General features: G+C 37.1%; 2 protein-coding genes across 6 annotated transcripts in view; one reads left to right on the forward strand and one right to left on the reverse strand.

Annotated features, from left to right (window-relative positions):
- The window catches only part of LOC124401020 (lymphoid-restricted membrane protein), a 40,315-nt gene extending 32,413 nt beyond the window's left edge, over window positions 1-7,902 (reverse strand). For 2 of the 3 annotated variants that reach the window (XM_046872910.1, XM_046872911.1), the window contains exon 1: window positions 7,656-7,902. In XM_046872910.1, the coding sequence (XP_046728866.1) occupies window positions 7,656-7,796 (141 nt within the window). In that variant the 5' untranslated portion in view covers window positions 7,797-7,902. Of the gene's footprint in view, window positions 1-6,435; window positions 6,582-7,655 lie in introns of those variants that run through there. The other variant, XM_046872913.1, reaches the window with a different exon arrangement.
- On the forward strand, window positions 260-21,904 carry bcat1 (branched chain amino-acid transaminase 1, cytosolic). 3 transcript variants are annotated; one of them, XM_046872917.1, is made up of 12 exons: window positions 260-523; window positions 7,453-7,497; window positions 9,327-9,527; window positions 10,684-10,794; window positions 11,229-11,348; window positions 12,458-12,618; window positions 13,208-13,350; window positions 13,926-14,011; window positions 15,016-15,156; window positions 15,241-15,315; window positions 19,735-19,800; window positions 21,467-21,904. In XM_046872917.1, exons 1-11 carry the CDS (start codon window positions 494-496, stop codon window positions 19,771-19,773), a joined length of 1,152 nt encoding a protein of 383 aa, XP_046728873.1. In that variant the 5' UTR covers window positions 260-493; the 3' UTR covers window positions 19,774-19,800; window positions 21,467-21,904. The 3 variants fall into 3 exon arrangements, with proteins under 3 accessions (XP_046728873.1, XP_046728872.1, XP_046728874.1); XM_046872916.1 differs by having other exon boundaries at window positions 19,735-21,904; XM_046872918.1 differs by having other exon boundaries at window positions 9,412-9,527; window positions 19,735-21,904.
- Window positions 21,905-22,164: the final 260 nt, after the last annotated feature.

Consider the following 22,164-nt stretch of genomic DNA (forward strand, 5'->3'; position numbering starts at 1 on the left):
ATATAAATACATTCATAAATACATTTATAAAATTGTTTTATATATTATATATACACCCTCTGCACTGACCCCAACCCCCCCCCTCCAAAATTACATATTACTGTTGCAAACTGTTACAAAAAAGGAATCAATATCCTTGTAGCTGTCTATCCAGAAGTTATGAGTGCATGCAGAGTGAAGGAATGGCGGATGATGCAATAGAAGTGTGTAATTGTTTGCACATGAAGGGGAAAATGCCGCCTCTTTTTTTCCAAAAGAAAAAAAGAAAAAGAAAAAAAAGGACAGTGGTGTGTGTGTGTGGGGGGCGCGCTGAATAGATCCCAAAAGCTTAGGAAATACACGTCTGGTTTTAGGATTGCTTCACGTGGATGCACGACGCTCGCGTGTGTTAGAGGGAGCATACAGTAGGAGCAGTGTGTGTGTGTGTGTGTGTGTGTGTTAAGCGGTCCGAGCACGCGCCTCCATTGCGCTCCTAATCACCATCATCTTCATCATGGCGAGCGACTCGGCGCGATCTCCTCAGGTAAATATTAATGATAGGGGGAAAAAAAACCTTCTTATCGTTATCACCGTGCACGCCGTGCAAAACGCCTCGACCTCGCGCACGCGCCGCTGCCGCGCGCTCGCGCGTTTACAGAATAGCGGATTATAGTGAGCTGCATTCCGTCTCAGTCGGAGAGCGTTTGCGCGTGCGTTAAGAGTCGGGGTTTTTTTTTATATGCATTTGCATAAATAATCCGGGTTTTGATCGATGCATTGATCCTTGCATGTTTGTGATAGACATTGGGCCACATTTGAATGCTTTCTAATAATAATTCAGCAGGGGAGAGATGGAGACATGGATAGCCTGTTATAAATAGACACGTGGACTACAGTATACTACCATACTCACCAGCAAGTCAGGAGACCATAAGGTTACACCCCTTTACTAAGCTGTGCTCTGACGTATAACGTTAGACTGGTAATGTATATGTATATATAGTAGTCCATATGATATATCTGGCCACCTAACAACAAGATTGGCAACACATTTAGTCCCCATTTGCTGTAATCTTTCACTCTTCTGGAAGGATGTTCCACAATATTTTGTGCTCATTCAGCCATAAGGTGTTTGTAAAGTCAGGACTGATATAGGTCAATACATTTAAGGTCAGAGCAGAGCTCTATAGCAGGAGATCTTCAAGTGCAACTCGTTCACCATACGCTCATGGCAATTTTGATATCAATGAGATTATGAGATTATTTTTTCTTCCTTTGTTAACTATCATTAATGCAAAGGGCCTTTTTTTTACTTGTCACACGTACAGCATAGGAAAATTCTTTTTTTGCATAAACCGGTGATGTTAGGAAGTTGGGGTCAGAGCACAGGGTCAGCCATGATACAGCGATACCCATCAGTCAGTAACCCAGAGCCTTAACCACTGAGCCAGTTCCATTGAAAGCACTGTATATTGGTTTAGTTTATTTCCCTTGTCATTTTTTCATTTTTTTGCTAATTGTAACATATTATAAGTGTTCATCCTCCATGTCACCCTGTTTTGTATACATTGTCTACTCTATTATGAACAACCCTGCTCATTTATGGAGTCAAAATATAGTATATAAAAAATGGCATCTTTGTTTAGACAGAATGATTCTGCAGAGACAAACACCTTGTCAGTGAGAAAGGTCAGATTAGGAAGGCTAGACTTGTGTGAGCTGTCTAGTAACCACTCTTTACAACTGTGGCCATCTGAAAAGCATCTCTAAATGCATGATATGTCGAAATTTGAGGTGAATTTGCTACAACTGGGTTCAACGACCCTGAGTTCCTCTGAGAAGAACAGGAATCTGAGGCTACAGGTTAATGAACAGATTGCAAACAAAATTATTGAATCTTTTTTCAGCTGTAGTCAAGATTCAACAGATTTAAGAGTGTATTGTCAAATGTACAGGAAGCGGTGTGTTACACAATATAATACAATTCCTATTCTGTGACAGGACATAATTTAGATAGGACATAAGTAAAAATAAAAATTGTAAACAAACAATAGAAATAGATTAAAAAAATGCTAGAGAGAAATAAAGAAAAGCATATGCATACTTGTGTGCATGTGTGATGTATACAAAATGGATAATATACAGTGGTGTGAAAAAGTGTTGGCCCGATTTCTTCTTTTTTTGCATGTTTGTCACACTTTAATGTTCCAGATCATCAAACTATTTGAAATATTAGTAAAAGATAATACAAGTGAACACAACATGCAATTTTTTAAATTAATGTTTTTATTATTGAGGGAAAACAAAATCCAAAACTAGATGGCCCTGTGTGAAAAAGTGTTAAAACGGTGGTTTATCACACCTGAGTTTTTTACACCACTGTACATAATATACAGTACATAATCCACACAACGTATGAAATAGATCTGAATTTATTTTATTCCTTGGAAACTTATCATTTTTACTACGTAAAATCCAGGAAGTACTTCAGCAAAATGATAGATTCACCATTTTTCTGAGGTCTGTAGGAGCTGAACAATTTTGCTGTACTATTTGTGTTTTGTGTTTAGTTCGGATATAGCCACATTCCAAGAATAACTGTTTAAGTAGGCCTCAGTATGTAAGGAAGCCGACGCATGTGACACGGTTTATTTTTATTTTCCCTCAAGCCTCTGTTGTGGTTCAATCTTCTCGTTCCTTACAGGAAAAGTATGTGGTGTTCAGACTTTGCATGTGTTGAATGATATATGATATTTCTTATCCATGCGTTTATTTTCATGTATGATTCACTGTTAATACATCTCATGGATTCTCATGGAATTATAACAGAGCCTAATAATTAAATGAAGTACTGTAGTAAAGATATGGCAGTACTATAGTGAGAATGAAGTACTGTAGTAAAGATATGGCAGTACTATAGTAAGAATGAAGTACTGTAGTAAAGATATGGCAGTGTTATAGTGAGAATGAAGTACTGTAGTAAAGATATGGCACTACTATAGTGAGAATGGTGTACAGTAGTAAAGATATGGCAGTGTTATAGTGAGAATGATGTACTGTAGTAAAGATATGGCAATACTATAGTGAGAATGATGTACTGTAGTAAAGATATGGCAGTGTTATAGTGAGAATGATGTACTGTAGTAAAGATATGGCAATACTATAGTGAGAATGATGTACTGTAGTAAAGATATGGCAGTACTATAGTGAGACTGATGTACTGTAGTAAAGATATGGCAGTGTTATAGTGAGAATGAAGTACTGTAGTAAAGATATGGCAATACTATAGTGAGAATGATGTACTGTAGTAAAGATATGGCAGTACTATAGTGAGAATGAAGTACTGTAGTAAAGATATGGCAGTGTTATAGTGAGAATGAAGTACTGTAGTAAAGATATGGCAGTGTTATAGTGAGAATGATGTACTGTAGTAAAGATATGGCAGTGTTATAGTGAGAATGAAGTACTGTAGTAAAGATATGGCAGTGTTATAGTGAGAATGATGTACTGTAGTAAAGATATGGCAATACTATAGTGAGAATGATGTACTGTAGTAAAGATATGGCAGTACTATAGTGAGACTGATGTACTGTAGTAAAGATATGGCAGTGTTATAGTGAGAATGATGTACTGTAGTAAAGATATGGCAGTACTATAGTGAGCATGATGTACTGTAGTAAAGATATGGCAGTACTATAGTGAGAATGAAGTACTGTAGTAAAGATATGGCAGTACTATAGTGAGAATGATGTACTGTAGTAAAGATATGGCAGTACTATAGTGAGAATGATGTACTGTAGTAAAGATATGGCAGTACTATAGTGAGAATGAAGTACTGTAGTAAAGATATGGCAGTACTATAGTGAGAATGAAGTACTGTAGTAAAGATATGGCAGTACTATAGTGAGAATGAAGTACTGTAGTAAAGATATGGCAGTGTTATAGTGAGAATGATGTACTGTAGTAAAGATATGGCAGTACTATAGTGAGAATGATGTACTGTAGTAAAGATATGGCAGTACTATAGTGAGAATGAAGTACTGTAGTAAAGATATGGCAGTACTATAGTGAGAATGAAGTACTGTAGTAAAGATATGGCAGTACTATAGTAAGAATGATGTACTGTAGTAAAGATATGGCAGTGTTATAGTGAGAATGAAGTACTGTAGTAAAGATATGGCAGTGTTATAGTGAGAATGAAGTACTGTAGTAAAGATATGGCAGTACTATAGTGAGAATGAAGTACTGTAGTAAAGATATGGCAGTGTTATAGTGAGAATGAAGTACTGTAGTAAAGATATGGCAGTGTTATAGTGAGAATGAAGTACTGTAGTAAAGATATGGCAGTACTATAGTGAGAATGAAGTACTGTAGTAAAGATATGGCAGTGTTATAGTGAGAATGAAGTACTGTAGTAAAGATATGGCAGTACTATAGTGAGAATGTTGTACTGTAGTAAAGATATGGCAGTACTATAGTGAGAATGAAGTACTGTAGTAAAGATATGGCAGTACTATAGTAAGAATGAAGTAATGTAGTAAAGATATGGCAGTGTTATAGTGAGAATGATGTACTGTAGTAAAGATATGGCACTACTATAGTGAGAATGAAGTACTGTAGTAAAGATATGGCAGTACTATAGTGAGAATGAAGTACTGTAGTAAAGATATGGCAGTACTATAGTGAGAATGATGAACTGTAGTAGGTGAGTCAGGTGGGTCAGATTTTATATCCAATGGACAAAGAGCCTATACGCTGCCCGTTTTGATTGTTAAAATAGTGTATAGGTTTATTATAATTAGGGCGGCCCCGCCTTCAAGCCCAAGGTCCTCTGCCTATACATTTCCTTGTACGTTTTCAATTAGATAACGTGCACATTCAACCAATTGGTGAGAGACGGCTTATACACTGCAACGGTTCATTTACTCTTACGATTAAAAAATGTCATAATTATAGCAACTCGAGGATATTTACTTTTATCCAAAACCAACAACACATCATGAATTAGAATTGAATGATTTGGATAAATGAAGACACGTTAGCCAGCATCGTATTGCATGCACCTTCTTGTTTATTCGTGAGCACACACGGGGCTGTAATGATGGGAAGATCTAGTCATTTTAGTGACTTGGTTCTTTGAATAAAAATTGAAAGAATCTTTTTTTTTTTGATGATTCAGTTCATTTCGTACCTTCAATCGAAATTAAATAAAATGTTACATTTTCAATAAGCAGATCCCCCAACACGTATACATACACAAATTTTAACTATAGTTCCAGTCATTTATATAAGTATATATAACTATTATTTCCAGATCTTATTTAAAGTTGTAGAACATGATTTATAACCTTACATTTCCCTCCCTGCAATTTCATAGAGTTGTGATTTATTATTAGCATCGACATACAAGACATACCCGGACACGCAAATGCAATGCGGCAACCAATAATCACCCCGGTTACCATAGCAACGATCTAAAGATGGCATTTTTAACAGTGTGTTGTGACGCTCCAAACCCTCAACAACCGCAAGATAAACATTGTCCACATTGTCTGACTACATTTTTCTACAGTCTTCGTTGAGGAAGTAATTGTAGGCATCCAGACTACGATATGTCTTTACCGCGTCTCCCGTGTAGACGCACTCGGCCACAAACAGATCATGAAATACATCTGGATACGGTACAGTAGGTCAACTTTTACGTTTAATGTTCAGAGTGAAAAGTTGTCACCTCAATGTTGTATTTAATTGCTATGGTATTTTCATAAATTTGTATAAATACCTTATTGTTATGTTTTAGCTCAACTTATATTCGCTACTTATTTTTTTTTGACAGCAAAAAAAATTATAATAAAATGGCGCCAAACACTTTGAGACCATACATGCGCAGTATCATCACAACTCATTTGTTATTGTTTACATCCTTGAAAATGTGAGCTTGAAGTAATAGAAGGACTGTGGTAAAGTGATGGCAGGTTTATAGTAACTATCTTCAATATATACAGTACGTTGTTTATTAAAAAAAAAAAATATTCTCACATAAATAAATTTCTTTTGTATATGTGCACATTTGGCAATAAAAACCTTTTTGATTCTATTAAATACTATATTTTAATCAAGGCAAAAAAAGGGCAATGGTAGTATTATCGTAACTGTGGAATACTATAGTGAATACATGGTAGTATTTCTGTGAGCATGAAGCGGTATAGTAAAATGATGGCATTATTATGGATATTATATATAATATAATAAAACTGTTGTTTTATAGACAGAATTAACTGATGTAGTAAAACCATGGCAATATTATAACTAAAAAAGTACTATCAAAAAATCAGTGGCAGTAAAGTTTAGATGTTATTTCTTACACATTTACACAGGATGTGATTCTAGTGTTGATCTTTTGTAAACCAGTTTCCAGTATCAACCTGTACATGAACAATGACAATGCCTGCTTACCTGTGCTTCTTGATTAATTCATGAAGGGGAATGTGAGAGGTGTGAGGGCCTCACCCAGGTGATTAGGGTAAATAAAGAAAGAGCTTCACGCATTAGCCATCTCTGAAAACCCAAGCCGCATTCCTGTAAACAAATCTTGATTGCGAATAGAGATTCAAGACCTTTCCTAAACAAACAAAGGTTTAAAATTTTGGGTCTGGTGAAAGAGTTATATTTACAGAAGCACTGTTCTGAGGAAATTATCTACACTAGCAGAGATAACTAAAAATTCAATATTAGATATTGCAAATCATGTTATCAGTCAGTCTGTAAATAAAATTCAAACATTTAGTCATTTCATTGAAACTTGACTGGCTCGGTTTACTAGTCTCAATATGTTTGTTTTACAGCATGGCAGTAAGTGCAGAGGTGTCCATGCTAATGTGCTAATTAACATTTTAATGAACAGTTTTCCATTGTTTACCTAGTTGACCCCAATGGTCGTAATTTTAATACAGTTAAAAGTTTGTTTTTAGAGATGTATTTCATCTGACAATGATGCCATAGTATTGCCATTGATTTAATATAGTACCTCATGGTCATAATCGTCATTCGTAGCATGAATGACGATTATGACCATGAGGTACTGTATTAAAATTACGGCCATTGTGGTCAACTAGGTAGACAACGGAAAACTGTTTTATATATATAAAAACTGTTATATAACCAAACCATGGTTATAATGTGTTTTTCTTTGTTACTATGGCACTACTTTTGTTATAATATGGTGCTCCATAGTCTCTATAATACCATCATGGTTATTCTATGGTATGTATAAGGTATAAGTTGATTTACCACTATCTAATGGAAGTATCATTGCCTGTGATTTCACTACTGCACTTCATGCCCTCTTTAATACTCACAGTTTTATTGTAGTTTATATGGTAACGGTTATATAACCATAGCTTTACTGAGGTACTATTTTAATACTGCTGTTAGTTAATGTGTTTCTTAACTTTTGGCCTCTTTTTTTTTCAGGTCCAAGACGAAAATCCCTCATGCAACAGTGTGGCTAGCTTTAAGGTAATGTCTTTAATCTAATCCATGTGTGCTTTTGTAACAGCATTGTGTTTCAGAGGAACTGCAATCACCCCGGGAACACAGTGTGTGGATTGTGGGTTGGACATTCTTTCCATTTGTGCACAAGATATCATGAAAATAAAACATATTTCAGCACTTGCCTGCAGTGAGAAGTCCAGTGACAACGGTTCTCTAGTGTTATTCTCCTCTTCACTGAGAACACAGCAGCCTCCGTTTGTCATCTGGCTTTGGTTTAGTCCAACTATGAGCCTGTCAAGCCACTTCCACCACCATAATGTCATAGGGCCTCTCAGAGTTTCTTTAAGATGCTGGTATTTTGGGTGCTAAAGCTGGAATGTATACACACCCCCCATGTTTCTTTCTACTAGTAATATAAGTATCCTGGGGAGCCTGTCACTCGCTGGATCAAAGTGCTGTGCTAAGGGAATCCACTTTCTCAGCTTCAGCTCTCCATAAGCCCTGTCAATCAAGCTTCACCCTGTTCTTTTTTTTTTCAGTGCCTCTCGGGCTCAGATAGATGATTACAAGGCAGGCAGTTGAAATACCAACAACTCCATAGTCTCAGTATTTCCTAAGCAATGTGTCAATATGACTCTCACATCTGTTTTAGTTTTTTAAATGGTTGATGAATTGACCTAGAAATATTTTAGTCACGAAGTAGTGCATGTTAGATGTACAATCAGCTGAAGTAAGTATTCAGACACTTTGCGTAATATACTTCTAGTGCATATTTCCACTTCAGATTTACATTCATAATGTTTTCGAATCCAGCAGTCACTTGAAAAGAGTTGCAGGATGACCTGAAAGCCGCAGAAACAACAGTTAAATTAAGAACAATAAACCTTAATCGCATCTGTTGTCTAATTTATAGTGAGCTAGTGATGCAAATGGAGTACTTTGGAGAATATTAGAGTTTTTCGAGTGGTAAATATTTAACATATTAAGCTGATTTAATGGTTCGGTTAACCTTCATTCAGCTACTGACTCTTTAAGGCAATTCTACCTGTCCTTGACGTGTGAAAACACTTTGCATAACTAAAATACTCCAAACTCAGGGAACAAACACAGTAGCTCTGTTTTCTTAATATAAGTCTGCCTGTATTCTGGCTTTTCTGCTTCATTGGTGAGCCAAAGAAGATTATGAGCCATGACACACTAGAGTATTTATGGCAAGACAGGTAAAGACTAAATAGCCTTAGGGTTTAGAGCTTAAAAGTAGCAATTTTAGGTTTATTTTAGATTACAAACGAGACAGAGCACCCAGAGTCTATTGGACGACCATTTTCTCAATTTCACCTTAATATCTTTTGGTATATATTCAGTATTTTACTCAATGTGTCAGTCTGATGTTTTAGTAAAGATATAATAATGCATTTGCATAAGAATCGTTTGTTTCATGGCCGAATTGTATCAGTGAGCTTCAAGGTCCGAGAGTTCAGATAGTTTCTATGCTACATGATTTATGTTAACATTGGAAGAAAACAAGACCAGGATACTGTAGAGATGAAAAATGAAATTGAAGGAGAAATATTCGAATGAAAACAAGAGGGGTAGTGGCCAGTGACCCTTTAATAATTGTATTTTTCAATGATTTGCAGCTGAAAATGATTTACAGCCAAGTTGTTACAGTAATGATTTCTTTCTGCTATAAAAAGATATTTTATGAACTTATACTATTACTAATATGTCACAAATATTTTGTATTGTATCTTATTTATTCAGTATTATTCCGCTCTAGTACAAAGTGCTGACCACCAGATTTTGTTGTACACATATTAAAATGATACTTTTCATTGGCACGTTTCTTTCAGTCAGCAGACACAGCGGTCCAGCTGTGTGAAAGGCGTAAACCTAAACCCGAGTCTGAGAACCTTTCCTTCGGCACTGTGTTCACAGACCACATGCTGCTCATTGAGTGGAGCAGTGAAGGAGGCTGGGAAAAACCTCGGATTCAGCCATTTGGAAACCTGAGCCTTCATCCTGCCTGTTCCGCCCTGCATTACGCCGTGCAGGTTGGTGATCCAACAACAACACCCACTCACACAAACTGTATATAAAATACACTCCAGTCTAAAAGGATGACAACAGTAAGGATGATCCTTTTGTTTTTGCTGTTTGTGTTGCAACTTAACAGGACACAAACAGGTTTCAACTTAACAGGACACATTCTGGTAAACATAAACTTTAGGCAATCAAAAATGTTTCAATATATTTGATCTCTTGATTTAACAAAATCAAGATGCTAATACCCGGAAATATAAGCGACAATTCTTGTCTATGGTCCCATTTCTTATTTCAAACCCAAATGTCTTCAGTATTTTTACAAAAAATACTTACAATACAATATTTTTACACAAAAACATGAGTATACACTTATTCCACTTGTATGCAAAGCTACATAATTAGAATGCATGTGGATTGATAGGACCCCTTCCTGATATCTTTTTTCTCAGGGAAATACAAATATAGACACTCAAATAGACCTTGGCTTTAATGGCTCATCTTCTTGCTAATACATGGAATGTTTTTCTAAATGTTTAGTTAAAATTGGTTGATTCATTTATTATTACGTTCGAACTGGCCATTTCGGGAAATATACCCTTGAATAAAATGAGTATTTTTCTTTTACACTGTAAATTATACGCATTTTATATAAATAAAAAAATTACAACATATACAAGTAAAAAAACTAAAAAAAAAAAAAAATTGGTGAAAAAAAGAAAGGTTAAAAAAGTATGCATAATAAATAAATATAAATAAATACCCAATAATAATAAAAATAATAGTAACAATTATAAAATTATAAAATAAAAAATAGAGGTGAAAATTTCAGCTTGTGGATTAAAAAATCTGCTTTGTGAGCTAATAAAAAATCTGATGGCAAGGCTATGAGATGGCTCATAACTCGAAATTATTAAGTGGAGCTAGGATTTTATCAACAATATCAACATTGCCGATTTTGTATACTGTATACCATATAGTCCATTTTAAAAATAAGTCTTCTCTATGTTTCATATTATAAATCTTTCATTATTGCACGCTTATTAGCACCACTTTGTAAAATTGACACATGTACTTTGACCCCACCCCCCTTTCAACCCCCAGTTGTCCTTGAATTCGGTGTTTGTCCACACACGTTATGACGTGAGTACTTGGTTTTGTTTGTAGCTTTTCGAGGGCATGAAGGCGTACCGGGGGCAGGATGACCGGGTTCGTCTCTTCAGGCCAATGCTGAACATGGATCGCATGCTAAAGTCTGCACACCGAGCCTGTCTACCTGTGAGTGGCTTCCTGATCAATTTCTGGGTCCTGATTGGTCTGAAAACGATGACAGTATTATATCAACTATCATGCCACATTTCTATGTTTCTTTTCTTACTCTTGCTTAGTCATCCTGATCCGTAACACATTCATTGTGCAATAAAGAGACGCCTGTTTATTCACCTCGGATCGCCTCTATTACGCAGTATAACGATCGAACTTGTAAATCCTGATTTGCATATTTATTCCATTTTGCACACTTCAATAGCCTTGATCCTTGATTCTAGTTCCTACAGCAGAACACTATCTAGGATCCTGTAAACCCAAGCCAACATTCTCTAAAACAAACACCTCTTTCGAGTGTATACTTTCGTTTATCTTGTACACTACGTTAAATATTGTATATGATGCATTCTGTTATTGTGTATTGTGTTTTATTTTCTTCTCCTCAGAGTTTTGATGGTGCTGAATTTCTGGAGTGTATAAGGAAACTGGTGGAAATCGATCAGGACTGGGTTCCTCGCTCCGACTCGGCGAGTCTCTACATTCGGCCGACGTTCCTGGGCACTGAGGTGAGAGAAAAATCTTTCACCATGATCCCACAAATCTGGTTTTGGTTGATGTGAACATTGCTGCTATTTTTTTTATATACAGTGCATTTGGAAATATTCAGACCCCCCTTTTCTTTTTTTTCATACACATATTTCTAAAATTTCTGTTTTCACTCCACAGGTTACTGAGTGTAGATTAATGAGGTCGGAAAAATCCATTTAAACGATTGTAGTATGATGCTACAACATACTCAGCTTCCAAATACGTGTGCGGAGTTTCCCTGGAGACAAGTGAAGCCGGCCACAAAAGATTTTTACATTTGTTTTTACACTTTTCATATGAAAGTGCTATCTGCTCTCTTCCGTATATTTGAGCTCTCTGTGTTTCGAGTGATGGAGGAGACAGAATTTGTCCTTTCACCTTGGGTTCAGGGTCAGTTTATGCTTTTTTTGGCTCTTGGCCATGGATGACTAGCAATATTCTGTGGATTGAAGCATTTTCTGTTTCACACGCAACGATTTGGACTGCGTGTGGAATGAAGTGCAATGCTTTTCAGTGATCATGTGCCCATCAAAACTGGCTTAGACATTAAACTTAGACCAATAATGAGTGTCTGTGAGCGTATGTATGTAGAAGAAGGCAGATATTATGTCTCTCATGTGTCCTAGAGGCCTGGATGAAAAATAGTGTCACAAATTGGGATTATTCTCATTCTAGTCTTATCATTGCTTAACCCCTTTCTGCACTCCTTAAACCAGTAAGTTCATGTGGCAAGTTACATTTTTATCGTGAATGACCTTGTCCCAGTTCAATCTTTTTTTTTCTTTTCAAGGACTAGTTCCTTGAGTTCCTACTGAACCACCTAACCCATTTCGGGTAGAATGAGTACCGCTCTTGTTCTTATTCAGTTCTTTCCTACCAATGACATGCTCCTTCACAGCTACTGAAGTAGTCACGGGTTTTATACGGGTGTGACTTTACATGAGTCAGTATATGGAAGTGTATGAGAATGATTTAATAACTTAAAAGATATTTCAAAAATATTAAATTTGTGTTTTAGCTGTAAAATTTTATCTTGTGCATGTGTGTGTGTGTGTGTGTGTGTGTGTGTGTGTGTGTGTGTATTTAGTCTTCATTAGGTGTAAAGAAGACCTCCAAAGCCTTGCTGTTTGTGATCCTCAGTCCCGTTGGCTCCTACTTCAGCACAGGAAATAAGTCTGTGTCTCTGTGGGCCGACACTAAATACATCAGGGCCTGGAAGGGAGGTACTGGAGACTGCAAAATGGGAGGGTGAGAGCAACACACACACACACACACACACACACACAAAAAAAGCTCTGAACACAATATTTGCATACGCTTCGTCATTTCTGGTAACTATACAGGGCAGTATTGAAGCTGGAAATTTTTACCCATGACTCAGGATTAGAATACTGTTGAAAGATGGGCAAAGAATTGAATTAGCAGTCAACTCTGATGTATTGAAATACACATTGGGTCTAATTGATTTCCACCACATCACTTTTTTCATATCAGAAGGTTTATACTTTTTAAAGCTAAAAAAAAAAAAAAGGTAATTATTAGAAACTTGAACGAATAACAGTAAGAAATGAAGAATGAATGAGAGAAAGAAGGAAGTAGGAAAGAGGATTGAAAGAAATTAAGATATGTGTTTGCGTGTGTGTGTGTGTGTGTGTGTTTGCGTGTGTGTGTGTGTGTATTCATGTGGGTTTGTGAATGTGTTTTAAAGTGTATGTGCATGTGTGTAAAAGTGTCTCTTTGGTATGCGAGTTTGTAAATGCCTGTGTATGAATATTTATGTGTATATTTGAATATTAGACAACAATACACCTCTCACACACACTTTCTTTTCTTTTAGGAATTACGGCGCTTCTATCTTCGCTCAGAATGTGGCGATGGAGTTCGGTTGTCAGCAGGTTCTGTGGTTGTACGGAGAAGATCACCAGATCACCGAGGTCGGCACAATGAACCTCTTTCTGTACTGGATCAACGAGAAAGGAGGTAATAATGCAAAAAAAATAGTATTGTTATTTGAAGTTATTAATTCATAAACAGCTCTCCCTTTTATCGTTTGATTTGCAGCTGTAATTTATTTCGTCTTTTCAGCCACGTCACTGACATTATTCTGCAAACTTTTGCACCCAGTTGTTAAATTGCCCACTTGGAGGCAAAAAAAAGGTGTATCAACTGTATCAACATTACACGTGGATAGAAATGGTTTTATTTGTACAGTAGTGACCTCTAGTGGATTAGAGATGCATGTACACTTCATTCTTACAAGCCGAACCGTGTAGACGTGATCTCAAATGTTCATGACGTGTGTGTATGCAAATAGGTGTGTGTGTGAATGGGTGTGACTGTGCATATTTGTGTAGGTGTACGTATGTATTCGAATGTGTATGTGAAAGTGTATGTTTGTGTGCGTTTGTGTATGTGAATGTTTGTATTTGTATGTAAAAGTGTGTATGTGTGTTAGTGTGTGCGCATCACATGCAATTTTTTTATTAATTACAGAACAATATTTTGGTGTGTGTGTGTGTGTGTGTGTGTGTGTGTGTGTATGTTTTGATTTTTAGAGGAAGAGCTGGCCACACCCCCTCTGGATGGAATCATTTTGCCCGGCATCACGCGCCGAAGCATCTTGGACCTCACACGTAAATGGGTAAGACCTGACACTTATTGCATAATCACACCTTCATCTTCATGGACATCTGAACAGAACTAAGCAGCTCATACAAAGTCTTTAAGCCATTTAATGGATGATTATGTCTGTTTATTTGATTTGGTTTTTACTTCACACTGCCTTCATTTGATTATAAATCAATTCTTTATACCGTAAAACTTGTAAAACTTAATACTGTAATACTTTTGTCCAAATAGTGCATAAGTTTTTCCTTTATGTAATCAGAACACATTACATTTAGGGGGGATTAATTGATTTTAAAGAGATTTAAATATTAGCACTTAGTTATTTTTAATAATATAAACGATATTATATACAAGAGAGCGTTATTTTGCGAAATACCGACCTCTAGTGGACATTAAGTGAAAATAAACCCTGCAATAACTCCCTGAAAAAAAGAAATACTACTCAAATGCATGAAGTGAAACATAAAAAAACAAAATTTAATTATTATATAAACGGTGAGTAATGTGGCCACGAAATTATCTTTCCTTTATTTGAGCCAGGACACTTAAAGATCTAATATTAATATTTATTTTGGACCCAAATGATTTGATTCTCATTAACAAACGTACAAACATCTAAACATTTATTTCCAGGTTGGTAAAAATAATAAATAATCTTTAAATAAAGTCTAAATTTTTTCATACATATCAGTCAAATTAAAATCGTTTAATACTTATTTTTTTATTTCACACATTCAATACTTAAACACATTAAAGAAATGCAAATAAAATGGTCATGTGAGGTCGAAATGCTTCAAATGTTAAATTTATTTAATTATAAAAAACAACAACAAAAAAAAAAACAACAACAAAAAAAGTTTATCGGTTCAGGTCAGGAAGATTTTTGGACACCCCTACTCTGGATCGTACCATTTTATAAGTGCACTGACACCTGCTTAGTTCTGCTATTTAACCTGAAGTGTGTTTAATGATATGAATCATTCTCACACACACACACACACACACACACACACACAGGGCGAGTTTAAAGTGTCGGAGCGTTACCTGACCATGGCGGACCTGTGTGCGGCTCTGGAAGAGAAGCGTGTGAAGGAGATGTTCGGCTCGGGGACGGCGTGTGTGGTCAGTCATGTGGGCAGAGTTCTGTATCAGGGGCAGGTGAGAGACACACAGGTGAGACAAAACATGAAGGACAAAAGAATGGAGACTTTACTTACCTTTCTGTCTCATTTCCACTCACAGAATCTGCAGATCCCCTGTGCTGACGCTGGAAACTCGCTCACCTCTCGACTGCTGAAGGAGCTTACAGATATCCAGGTTAGACATACACACACACACACATATACACACACATATACACACACACACACACACACACACGCACGCACACAGTTATTTTTCCTTTACAACCCTCTCATACACATTTTTCTTTTGTTTATCTTTCTTGTTTGTTTCCTTCTTTTATTTCTTTCTTTAGTCTTTACTTCTCTTTTCATTTCCTCCTTTTCTCCCTTCATTCTTCCTTTCTCTCATCTTTCCTTCTTTTCTCACATTTTTCTTCTTTACTTTTCATTTTCTTGCTTTTTTTCTGTATCAATTCTTTTTTCTGTCAATCATTTTTCTTCTCTTCTTTCTTTCTTTCTTTCTTTCTTTCTTTCTTTCTTTCTTTCTTTCTTTCTTACTTTCTCACTTTTTCTCTTTATCCTTTTCCTTCCTCCCATTTATTTTCCATCTTTCATCATTTCCACTGATTTGCTTTATTTCATTCCTTCCTTTCTTCCTTCTTTTATTTCTCAATTTTCAAATTGTTTTCTTTTACTCTCCATCTTTCTTCCACCCTCTTTCTGTTTACGTTCTGTCCATCTTCCTACCCTCCTTCCTCATTTTTCTTTTTCTGAATTGATTTCTTGCTTTCTTTTCTATCCATCCTTTGTTCCTCTCTCTTTCCTCGCTCCTTTCTGTTCATTGTTTTTAAACGTTGTCCTTTTCCGTATTAACTGCGTTCTTGCTTTCTTTTTTCTCCATCTCCATCTGTCTCCATCTTTGTTCCTCCCTCTTTCCATTTAATCTATCTGTCCATCTTCCATCCTTCCTTCCTCTTTTCATTAATCCTTCCTTCCTGATTTAGTTAGTAATTGACTGAGTCTGATAGATTGTTTTCTCTGCCACTTTTTTGTCTTGAAACAGCTATTACAAGTGTGTGTGTGTGTGTGTGTGTGTGTGTGCGCGCGTGTGTATGCGAATGTCTGCAAACGCACGTGAGTTTCCTGTCAGTAGATTTTAGACTCTCTGTGTTTTTTCTGTTTGCACTTCATCATGATATACTTTCGTTTTTTTCTTTCACGAGAACTTCTCTTTCTCCTAAATCCTCTCCTCAAAATTGGATCCGGTTCAAAAAAATTAAATAGCGCGCACACACACACACACACACACACACACACACACACACACACACACACACACACACACACACACACACACACACACACACACACACACACACACACACACACACACACACACACACACACACCAGAAGTCTCAAAGAATATATATATATAGATCTTTGTGAATGTTTGGGAAGAGGTTTTGATAAGCGTGTGTTTAAGGCACCTGTTCCTCAGGAAACATGCTGTCACACACACACACACACACACACACACACACATGTATACACACACACACACACACACACACACACATCGTCCTGTCAGCAGCAGATTTGTAGAAAGCTGTTGGAATGCGATCCAGGGAACAGGTGGAGGGTTTAAGGCCAGGTTTTTATTTGATTTTTTTACACACATCTCGCTTTCATTAATTTGACAAAACTCCGAGTTGGAGTAATTGGGCTCATTTCCACACAACGAGCTGCCAAAGAAGTTTGTCAGGGATTTTACTACCGACGTCGCTGCCCTTAATGCTGTCGCACATGTGTGTGTGTGTGCGTGTGTGTGTGCAAGTGACTCGCGCACAAACTTTTTCAAGGATTTTAAAAACATAAAAGTGCAGTGTGCTTGTCTTCGTGCGTGCAAGTGTGTGTGCGTGCGTGCGTGTGCGTGTGCGTACGTGTGTGTGTGTGTGTGTGTGTGTGTGTGTGTGTGTGTGTAGAAAAGTGTTCAGCTCTAAGGCGAGTCGTTCAGAGACTTTTGTAGCTACGAAGCGTGTTTTATTTCGCGGAGGCACGCTGCCATCACATAGCAACACATTTTATCACTCCATCTGTGAAAAAAGGAGGAGAAGAAGAAAAGGAGGAGGAACAAAAAGAAGAAGAAGAAGAAGAAGAGCACTGCGATGGGGAGCAGGCTGACTGAGTGTGGACGATCTCCACATAGCAGTTTCTACTCACCTCGCTCACTGCTGTCAGTCTCGTTTATTTTCTTCTTTCTTTACCTCTTTTCCTTCTTTTCTCATTTTTTCCTTTCCTACTTTCTTCGTTTCTTCTTTCTTCCTGTTGTCCTTCTTTTCATTTCTTGGTTCTTGTTTCTTTTGTTTATTTAGACTTTTTTAATGTTTTACCATACCACTCCCCCTCTCTCTATCTATCTATCTATCTATCTATCTATCTATCTATCTATCTATCTATCTATCTATCTATCTATCTATCTATCTCTCTCTCTCTCTCTCTCTCTCTTTCTCTCTCTCTATCTCCCTCTCTTTAACCCTCTTTTTCTTTCTTTCTTTCTTTCTTTCTTTCTTTCTTTCTTTCTTTCTTTCTTTCTTTCTTTCTTTCTTTCTTTCTATTCTATTCTATTCTATTCTATTCTATTCTTCCTTTCCCCAGTTTTCTTTCTTTCATTCTTTAACTCTTTTCTAACTCTTTATCTCATTCTTTCTGTCTCCCTTTATCGCTTGTCTTCTTCTCTCTCTCCCACTTTCTCTCGATGCTTATTTTCCCCTCTCCATGTCCCTCTGTTTTTCTTCATATCTCTCTCCCTGTCTCTCTCTCTGCACATCTCTCTCTCTCTCTCTCTCTCTCTCTCTCTCTCTCTCTCTCTCTCTCTCTCTCCGGCCACACGTTTGAGAGAGCGAGGCGAGGCTAATGTGGGATTAATAGTTACAGACGGCGAGGCAGTGAGCAGATAGAGACAGACACGTCTCCTGAAAGCACTCATTACACTCTGGCTGTAATTACACCAAACCTAATTATCGTTTCAGCCTTTTGTGATCTTCAGCGCTGGAAAGAAACAAATAAAGTTGCTTAAGTGTCGCGTGACGCAGGAACGAACCCTCGCCGAACAATCAAGTCGAGGAATGAAAAAAAAATATCCTGATGTTAAATCTGTTGACATTTAATTTGCGGCTGCGGCAGACGCGTATTTCCCTCGCCGCAACACACAAAAACAAAGGCAAACAAACACAGGGATGAAAGATGGGTTTACTGACACGTCCCTCCGTTTCTCTCTCGATGTAATTAAAAATCCTGTCTTTTTTGTTTTCCTCACGCTGACGCTTATTTATTATTTCCATTCCGGCCATTAGAACAAATTTGCAACATGAGACGCAAATAATTGGATTTGTCTCTTGTGGACGCGGGAAGCATTCGAGTTGAAATGTCTCAGAGTTGAGTTTGATGATTTGCTCAGAGGTGTTTGGGATGTTCAGGCAGCTTTGGAACATACCAGGGTGGAACATCACAAAAGCACGGAACATGACTCCTGTCACAACCTTTAGAATGTGACAGAAGAGAAAATCGCACGGTGGAACATAACAGGGTCGACCATCAACCATCACAGTGTGGAACATGAAAGAGTGGAACATAAGAAGGTGGAACATGAAAGAGTGGAACATGGCAGAGTGGAACATCAACTAGTGGAACATAAGAAGATGGAACATGAAAGATTGGAAAATCATGATTTCAACTATCACAGTGTGGAACAGTAAAAAGTGAAACATAAGAAGGTGGAACATTACAGAGTAGAACATACGAATATTGAACATGGCAGAGTGGAACATAAGAAGATGTAACAAGACAGAGTAGAACATCATGAGTTGGAACATAACATGGTAGAATATAAAATGAAGATGACAGAATGGAAGATGACAGAGTGGGACATCCTAAGTTTGAACATCATGAGTTGGAAAATGACATTGTGGAACAAAATGAATTTGACCATCCAAGTGTGGAACAGTAAAGTGTGGAGAATAACAGGGTGGACCATCATGAATTGAAACTTTTTGAAGTTGGTACATAATAGCAAAATGTGACATCAGGAGTTAAAACATGACCGAGTAGAACAGGGTAGAACATGACAGAATGGAGCATGACAGAGTGGAACATGACAGTGTAGAACAGTGTAGAACATGACAGAGTGGAACATGACAGTGTAGAACATGACCGAGTAGAACAGTGTAAAACATGACAGGGTAGAACATGACAATTTTAAACAAAACAGAACAGAATATTACAGAAACTACAGTGTAGAACATTACAGGGAGGAACAGTACAGGGGAACAGTACAGGGGAACAGCACAGGGGAACAGTACAGGGGAACAGTACAGGGGAACAGTACAGGGGAACAGTACAGGGGAACAGTACAGGGGAACAGTACAGGGGAACAGTACAGGGGAACAGTACAGGGGAACAGTACAGGGGGGAACAGTACAGGGTGGATTACCCTAAGTAGTAGCATAACAGGGTGGATCTTAAAGAGTGGAACATCCCAAAACAGAATGGAAGAGAGTGGAACATATGGCATGTGAGACTGACATCATATTTCTTTTTCTCTTTTTTTGCAGTATGGGTGGACTGAGAGTGACTGGACCTTCTTCGTGTAGACAAGTGTTGACTCAAGAAAGCAAATTGTACACACACACACACACACACACACACACACACACACACACACACCAGCTTGTCAGTGCTTATTTTTAGCTTCTTTAATTGGATATGGTAATACAGTAGAGAGAAACAGATTTAGGTCTTAAGGCAAATTCACACCGGATGTGTCACGTGAAGCGTCACGTCAGTTCCATTTTAAAAAGCGGTTTCAGTTCACACCGGCCACGTTTGAGGTACGTTAGAGGTGCGTTTGAGGTGCTGTACTTCTCCCGTTTAATGCAACGTGCTTCCGATCTCTTCACTCTCAGACACGAGGGAAACGTAACAAATTCTATAGAAATTGAAATCACAACACTTTCTTTTCACTGCACACTTTATTAAAAATCAGTCACAATCTACAAAGACTCTGAGCTGCAAAGAAAAGTGTTGTAGGCATCAGCTCAAGGCCATGTTCAAAAAATGTATAATAATTAATAAAACCTATATTAGTGTGGTAATCCAAACAATAGTTAAAAAACCCTGTAAAGAAATTCCAGAGGCATCAGCTCAAGGCCACGTTCAAGGTCATTGTTGAAAAAATATAACAATATATATTAAAAACAACCTGTAAAATAAAATCTCTAATTATTCTGTATATAAAAAACACGTAATAATTACATTTAATTAGGTAAATACATGTTTTAATTCAATAAAATTGCAGAAACATCTGTAATAATGAAATGTAATCTAATGGAGGTCTTAATTAATAGTTAAAAATAGTTTTTAATTGTAAAGGAAGGGGGTGTGGTTGAGAGGGGGCGTGGCCAATAGAGGTGTGATGAAAGACGGTGTATAGCATTGGATCGGATACAGGAGTTGTCTCTTCCCACGTGTCTGGAGTGGATCGACCGAGTCAGTCAGGTTACAGTCAGGTGCAAAAGTTTGCACACCCTTAGGACATACAAACATTTCTTCATGGTCACAAGCAACAACAAAAAATCTGAACATTAAAAAAATGTTTTATGCTAAAAGCAAAAATATGAACAATGATGCCTTCTAGCACAGAATAAGTGCTGGGTGCAAATGTTTGCACACCCTTATGACAAATGTACAAATGTTAGTTTAGCACATGTAAGAAAATGCTCAAATGATTTGTTGGGAAAAATAAAAAAAATCAATGTCATAATAATATACTAGCTTCTTGATGTAATCAGCGGTAGTTTGCACCCCCTAGGGGTGTAATAAAGAACTGATATTCCTCTAAGGCAGTAACAAAGTAACAATGGTCAGATGTTGCGTTTTATTATTAGTGAAAAACTTTTGCGCTGCCATTTTTTTAGCATATAATACAAATACGTAAAAGAACTGCATTGATTTTTTTCACTTAAAGTATATAAGGGGTGGTGCAAAAGTTTGCACACCCTCAGAACGAAAGAAGACTATGGTTCTACATTTTTAACACCCAACAAATAATCTAAACCTATTAGCGAAGGCATTACAAAGGAAAGTTCCATCAAGTACAAACTTCCTCTTGTGTATTTCGTCCTTTAATATGGAACAATTTGTCAGTTCTGTATGTGATTAAATGTGTCGGTCATTTCCACGTTAAAAGCATGGAGGGGGGGCACAAACATTTACACTTATACAAAATAAGGTTGAAATTTATGCAATAATTCTTGTAGTAATGTAGGATTTCTTTTTTAATTACAGCAATGATGATTTTGTATTTATGGCGATTGAAGTACATTTTTGTGTTCGCAAGGAGGTCGGAGAAAATAATAAAATGCAAACACACACACACACACACACACACACACACACACACACACACACACACACACACACACACACACCCCAGAACGAGTACTAGATAGAGATGAAATGAGGAAACACTTTTGTTTGGAGAAAACGATGCTGTAAAGGTTCTGAGGGGAAAATTCCAACTTGAAATGCATTAAGGTATTTTTGTATTAAATGTCAGATTCATGAATCATCTTTTAGCTTGTACGGCATTAAGTGATTAGACAATTATGAATAAATCATAGTACTTTCTTGTTTTTTTATCTCATGTAGAAACCTTTATATTGTTAATCACTGTTGAATTGTAAAACATTAAAGGAGGAGGTGTAATAAATGTCCTAAGCAACACTTTCTGTGTGATGGTCATGATGGATACGATGAGGCAAAATGTGTGTGTGTGTGTGTGTGTGTGTTACTTGTGAGAGAGAGAGAAGGGGGACTGGGTATTGTAATGATGTATGAGTAGGTTCGTTTGGGAGATTTAGGGGATTGGGATGGTTCCAGCCCTCAGGGCTAAAGGCTTCCCCCTATTCTTTGCTCGTCCCAAACTTATTCATCATTTTACCATGGCCTACTTACACTAAACATCATTAATACATTCATGTCTC

The sequence above is a fragment of the Silurus meridionalis genome, chromosome 18 (assembly GCF_014805685.1).
Source record: "Silurus meridionalis isolate SWU-2019-XX chromosome 18, ASM1480568v1, whole genome shotgun sequence".
Lineage (NCBI taxonomy): Eukaryota > Metazoa > Chordata > Actinopteri > Siluriformes > Siluridae > Silurus > Silurus meridionalis.

Coding starts and splice junctions, on each gene's coding strand:
- bcat1 (XM_046872916.1), top strand. CDS start 494: ATGGCGAGCGACTCGGCGCGATCTCCTCAG. Junction 11,349..12,457: donor CGACGTTCCTGGGCACTGAG/GTGAGAGAAAAA, acceptor GTGTGTATTTAG/TCTTCATTAGGTGTAAAGAA. Junction 15,316..19,734: donor AGGAGCTTACAGATATCCAG/GTTAGACATACA, acceptor CTTTTTTTGCAG/TATGGGTGGACTGAGAGTGA.